This window comes from Triticum dicoccoides, chromosome 4B (genome assembly GCF_002162155.2).
Source record: "Triticum dicoccoides isolate Atlit2015 ecotype Zavitan chromosome 4B, WEW_v2.0, whole genome shotgun sequence".
In the NCBI taxonomy this organism is placed as follows: Eukaryota; Viridiplantae; Streptophyta; class Magnoliopsida; order Poales; family Poaceae; genus Triticum; species Triticum dicoccoides.
Genome location: NC_041387.1, coordinates 162023338 through 162029700, shown reverse-complemented (window position 1 = coordinate 162029700; position 6363 = coordinate 162023338). Strand labels below are relative to the sequence as shown.

Sequence of the window (6363 nt, the reverse complement as noted above, 5' to 3'; positions counted from 1 at the left end):
GCAATGAAAAAATGAGAATGGATAAGAGATAGAGAGGTGGAAGAAGATGAAGCAGAGAGAACGAAAAAAAGTTGAGTGTGCGAATCACAGGGCGTATGATGTGGAGGAATTGAACACTGCGTGTGCGGCCGGCTGAAGTTTCGGCCGGCACGCCGTCTACAAGCATTATCCTTGAAAGGGAAACCCGAAGATAACATTTCCCGTTTTATAGGGAAACCCGAAGAAAAGACACGATATATCTAGGGGTTGGTCACGCAAAATAGGATCTGGACGGCAAACCGACTCCACCGTCGTGGGTACCCAAACTGTGACCGTTGCCCTCTTTGCAACCAAGTGCAAGAGTCCGCGGCGCACCTCCTGTTCAAGTGCCGCTTCTCCATTCGGGTTTGGAAGGAGGTTCTTGCTTGGCTGCACCTTGATGTTGACACCGCTCCTTGGATGAACTACGCCACGATGCGGTCGTGGTGGGAGGGGGTCCTCGCCAGCAACACACAACCGCGGAAAGCCTTGGCCTCCTGTCTTCATCTTGTTAGCTGGGAGATCTAGAAGGAGCAAAATGCACGAGTGTTCAGGACGAAGACCTCACCGGTGGCGATGATCGTGCGGATTATCAAGGAGGAGGCGTCTATCTGGGCCCTGGCGGGTGCTAGACATTTGTGTAATTTGATGCCCCGAGAGTAGGCCTTGCCCCTTTCCTATATTTGTGGGGCTGTTATGTACGAACACAAACTCTTCTCCTTATTCAATGAAAATGGTAAATCTTTTGCCTCGTTTCAAAAAAAAATTACCTAGGGGCTGTTTCGCAATGGGCTGGAAGAGTGGAAGCACAACCCCCCTATCGGCCCAACCATTAGTGCCGCTAAAAGAAAACGGTTAGTTCACACGTTTAATTTGGTCATAGTAATAGCCGTTAAAGTTTATTTGAAAATAAGCACATCCAATACATTTACGGGCCCCAACTAGTGATGGATTGTTCATCTTGACTAGTACCACTGTTTTTCTCTTTTTCCGAGGGAACATCTTTACTATACTGTTACACTACACATACCAGTTTCTAGAGAATATACATTGGCACAAATCATTGTAAAGCTCAACAGTTCGTCGTCAGCAAAGTCTCCTAACAATCATGACCATGCAAGCTCCAAGGTTCGGGTTTACTTGCCCTATGCCCCACCCACATTGATCAAAGTCTATGGGCAATGATCTTTAGCTTGACAAGAGATCTGAAGCAAGACACAGGCATTCAACGTCAATCTGGCAATACTGTCAGTTAAGAGGCTATTACCAGGAATGTCCATGGTAAAAATGTTTCCCTATCCACGGAACCATAGAAAAAAAATGCTGCACTCTGAACAGCATTTGCGCCTGAAATCGCAATCAGCAGAACGGTCTCGACCATCCAGTGAGGAAGGTATTTCATAGTTTCTCACCATATAGCTGATGATGATCAGCGAAAGGCCATCCAAACTACCCAATCTACTTGTCTGATTCAAACCCTTTAGCTACCCCCTATGAGACAGAAAAACAGGGCACCTCCGTCTCTCCAGTGAACAGTGTAAATCTGGTAACTACAAGTTTCTCACATCTACTTGATGATGCTCATCCAGCTAGTCTTGCCCACGACTACTGCGATATATCTTCAAGGATTCCAAAGCCTGCCTGCACATTTTTATTTGAATGATAAGTAAATATGCCTATAGGCTCTCTAAGTGAAACATCGTAGAGACAAGGAAACAAAGATCATTGAGAGGTTATCGCTGTACACTAGACACCAATGTAGCCAAAAGGAACAAAGAGGATACTGTAATCCATCTTCCATCTCTATGTTCCCAGGCTCCAATTTAAGACCATCAAGAAATGCACCACATGCCTTTTCATAGTCCTGAAGACAATGAGTTTGAATTATACATACATAAAAAGGGATTACAGCATAAAATGCATAACTTGTAATTCAAAAAAGGTTTTCTACAGAAAATATAGAACTGAACTCAACATGTTATCACACCTTCAGTAACATTAGAGCAGTTCCTTGACGATATGAGGCCTTTGGCCAGCCAGGTCGCATCATAATGCAAGCTTGAGCATCATTCAAGGCGTTCTTTGCATCACCGAGGCAGAGCCAGCATAGGCTCCTATTTGAAAGCAAGGTTGCATTACCAGGGTCAAGTGCCATTGCCTATGAACAGACAGAAGAAGCATTAAACACAATTCTGTGCATTGTTCTTAGATTTGCCCCGCAGGAATTTGTTATGCTGGGTGAATCCCTAAAACTAATTGAATAAAATGTATGCAGTAGACACAAGTCATCAATGACTATTAACTTGCATAAGCATGCTTGTGAATCCCTATTACTCACTGAATAAAATATATGCAGTAGACACAAGTCATCAATGACTATTAACTTGCATAAGCATGATGGCTGTGTGCATCATGATGATGCAGAGGCCGGGGTGTTTCCCCTTTTTCGAAAAAAAAAACTTGCATAAGCATGTCAGAGGAAAACAGTTCATCGAAGTCATAATCTACTCCTGGATGTAACAATTTGAATCCATATATATAGCTCAAGCACATAAAAACCAATCAATAAAGAGGTGCCGAATAAGAAAAATATCAGCAGAAATTTGGAAGAAAATCAGAGTACAGAAGTATAATGTGTGTGTTCACTGGTGAGCCTCTCAAATAGCAACCTCATGATTATTGTGGTCGTATGCATCACAATGATGCAGAGGGGCCAGGGGCTATCCTCCTTCCTAAAAATATATAGCAAACCTCATGATTACTGTTGGGACCACAATTAACCTATTTACCACTCCACTTCCCAATCTCTAGAGGTGGCATCTCCTACCTCTTAAGGGCCAGTTCTTTTGAGGCTTATGGCCCCAAAAGAACCGGCCCTAAATATACCGTGACTTAAGCATGCAATGATAGGTCAGCACATGAGACATTCAACCTTAGCTGGGCGGTGTTCCTACCTTCACCTGTACGCTTGTAGCCAGCGATTCTGTTCGGCACTCTGATTAATAGAATGAACATGCTTCATCCCAAGAAAAAAAACTGGACAAGTGATACCTAAATTCGCATGCAGTTGCATGCTGTGAGCAAAATAATCTTATGAACTGGATCCACCCTTGGAAATGCAAAATTATCTAGAGCACATGTACAGACTAAACAAGTTGTTCGCGTACTTCATAACAAAGTACAAGAAAAGACTCATTACAACGTAGTCCCACAAATGATGTGAACCTAAGTATGCATCAGGGTAACTAGCAACAGAAGATGACCAAACAGCCTGGCTTGAAAGAACAAGGTTTCTTGAGGAATAGACTAATTCATAAGGGGTTTTGAACCTAAGTACAAATAGATATAGACTAGGATGAGAAATTTAAACGAGAAAGACACACGGATTGGGGCTGGCCCTCGCCACTGTGAGTCTCAAGGTCTTTGAGAGTTAGACCGGCTTCACGTCCCTTTCACTGCCACCACTATTGCCAGTCCCTCTACTTCTGTTGCTTCAGCTACCGGCTCCTTCCAACAGTGCCATCATCGACTCGGTCATCTTTGTGGTTCTCGTATGTTGCCTTTAGTTCGCCGAGGTCTTCTGGGGTCTGTCCCAGTAGACGTCTCTTCGAGTGTCAGGGTTGTAGGCTTGGCAACAGATTCAACTACCTTAATACTAGTGAATCAGTGTCTCAACATCCTTTTGATTTAGTCCATTCCGATGTATGGGGTCCGGCTTCCTTCGCTTCGGAAGGGGGCCATCGATACTATATCATTTTTATCGATGATTTCTCTCGCTACACTGGCTTTATTTTATGTCTTCTCGCAATGAGCTCTCTATATAAGCATTTTCCTGCCATGGTCCACACTTAGTTCTCTATGCCTATTCATGTGTTTTCGTGCTGACTCTGCTGGAGAGTATATCTCCAAGATGTTGCATCGTGTCCTTGTTGAGCAGGGTACTCTTACTCAGTTCTCTTTTACTGGTGCTCACACTCAGAATGGTATGGTTGAGCGCAAGCATCATCATCTTCTTGAGAGAGCTCGTGCGTTAATGATCGTCACCTCTCTTCCGCCTCACTTTTGGGCTGAGGTTGTTTCCACTACCACCTATCTCATCAACATTAAACCCTCAACTGCTCAGTAGGGTGGCATTCCTTTCGAGCATCTTTTTGATAGTTCTCCTGATTATTCGCCGCATCGTTTGTTTGGTTGTGTTTGCTATGTTGTCGCCCTGCATAAACACACCAAACTGACCGCTCAGTCAGTCGAGAGTGTCTTCTTAGGATACGGCGATGAGCATGAAGGCTATCATTGTTGGGATCATGTCTGTCGTCGAATGCTTGTTTCTCAGGATGTGACTTCAGATGTGACCATCTTTTTCAGTGGACAATATCTCTTTCCTCACTTTTCCTTACACACCTCTCACTTTGCCCCCCCCCCATCCTACTCCTACTCATCTCACTGTTGCAGATCCGACACTGCCATCTCTTATTGTTTCCTCTTCTCCCTTGTTATCTTCATCTCCGATGGATTCTCCATCTCCATCACATGAGTCTGTTCTAATGGTTTATCCTCGTATCCCCTCTTTTCCTCGCTATTATACTCTCGTTGTCCACCTGTAGTGGATGAGTCTACTGATGTGCCATCTACTTCTTCTCAGCTGACTTATGATCTTCGTGGTCGGCCTCGCCTCGCCATTGACTGCTATGGTTTTCCTGGCGCTGTTGTTGTTGAGCCGACTTCTTATCGTGATGTTGTTATTCATCCCGAATGGCAGTTGCAGGCAGAGGAGATTGCTGCTCTTGAGCTCAAACGCGTGGGATCTTGTTTCTCTTCCTCCACGTGTTCATCCCATCACTTGTAAGTCGGTCTACAAGGTTACGACTCCGATGGTTCTCTGGAGCGCTACATAACTCGTCTTGTGGCTTGTGGCTTTCGGCAGGAGCATGGTCGTGATTACGATGGGACTTTTGCTCCTATGGTCCATATGACCAAGGTTGTTAGAATCATGATTCTATTGTACGATTCTACGACTTTACGATCAAAACTAACCACTCTGATTCTACGATTTTGGTTAGTAGAATCAACATTTTTACGATTCTGATAGTTAAGAAAATCATGATTCTGACAACCTTGCATATTACCGTTGTTCGCACACTTCTTGTTGTGGCATTTGTTCGCCATTGGTTTGTATCTCAGCTTGATGTAAGAATGCTTTTCTTAAAGGTAGCTGCGTGAGGAGGTTTGCATGCAGCCACAACTTGGGTATTCTGGTCCTCCTGATATGAGTTGCCCTCTTTGCCGCTCTCTCTATGGCCTTAAGCAAGCCCCGCGTGCCAGGTTTGAGCGCTTCAACTCCATGGTGACTGCGCTGGTTTTTTGGGGAGTGCTCAGGATCCTGCGTTGTTTGTCTGCCTTTCTACTCGTGGTCGGACTCTTCTATATGCTGATGGCATGATCATCTTTGGTGACAACCCCAAGTACATTGCTTTTGGGAACACATCTTAACGAGCAGTTTCCTATGTCTGATCTTGGACCTCTTCGCTACTTTCTTGGCATTGAGGTTTCTTCTACCTCTGATGGCTTCTTTATTTCCCAAGGAAAGTATACCAGGATCTTCTTGCTCGTGCTGCTCTTACTGATGAGCGCATTATTCAGACTCCCATGGAGCTCAATGTTCGCCTCCATGCTTCTAATGGTGACCCCATGTCTGATCCGACGCGTATCGTCATTTTGTTGGGAGTCTTGTCTATTAGTTGTCACTCGTCTGGATATCTCCTATCCTGTCCATATTTGAGTCAGTTTGTTTCTGCTCCCACTTCGGTTCACTATATCACCTCCTTCGGGTTCTCTTCATGGCATGATCCCTCACCGTCTTTTCTTTCCCTGCTCCAATTCATTACAACTTCAGGCCTATTTGGATGCCACATGGGCTAGTGATCCCTCGTATCAACGTCACTTTCTGCTTACTATGTTTTTCTTGGTGGTTCTCTTATTGCCTGGAAGATGAAAAAACAAACTGCAGTTTCCCATTCAAGTGAAGAGACTGAGTTGTGAGCTATGGCTCTTCTGATGGCAAGGGTGACTTGGTTACTATGGTTACTTCACGAGTTTGGTGTTTATGTCACCACACCTACTCCACTCTTGTCTATCAACATTGTATGCGACCCTATGAAGCATGAGCTCACCAATCATATTGGTGTTGATGCTTCTTTGTGCGTGTTGGTGTGCATGATTAGGTTATTGCTCTTCAGTATGTGTCTTCCCAATTACAGTTGACGGATTTCTTTGCAAAGGCCCAGACTAGAGCGCAACAGGGTTTCTCTCTCTCCAAACTCAAGTGTTGTTGATCCACTCTGAGCT

General features: G+C 44.5%; 1 protein-coding gene across 5 annotated transcripts in view; it reads right to left on the bottom strand.

Annotated features, from left to right (window-relative positions):
• Positions 1-1129: 1129 nt before the first annotated feature.
• LOC119295554 (ankyrin repeat and protein kinase domain-containing protein 1-like) overlaps positions 1130-6363 on the bottom strand; it is a 32435-nt gene continuing 27201 nt past the window's right edge. For 2 of the 5 annotated variants that reach the window (XM_037573979.1, XM_037573983.1), the window contains 2 exons: positions 2006-2176; positions 1666-1882 (listed from right to left, as the gene is read on the bottom strand). In XM_037573979.1, the coding sequence (XP_037429876.1) occupies positions 1706-1882; positions 2006-2176 (348 nt within the window). In that variant the 3' untranslated portion in view covers positions 1666-1705. The other 3 variants (XM_037573980.1, XM_037573981.1, XM_037573982.1) reach the window with 3 other exon arrangements.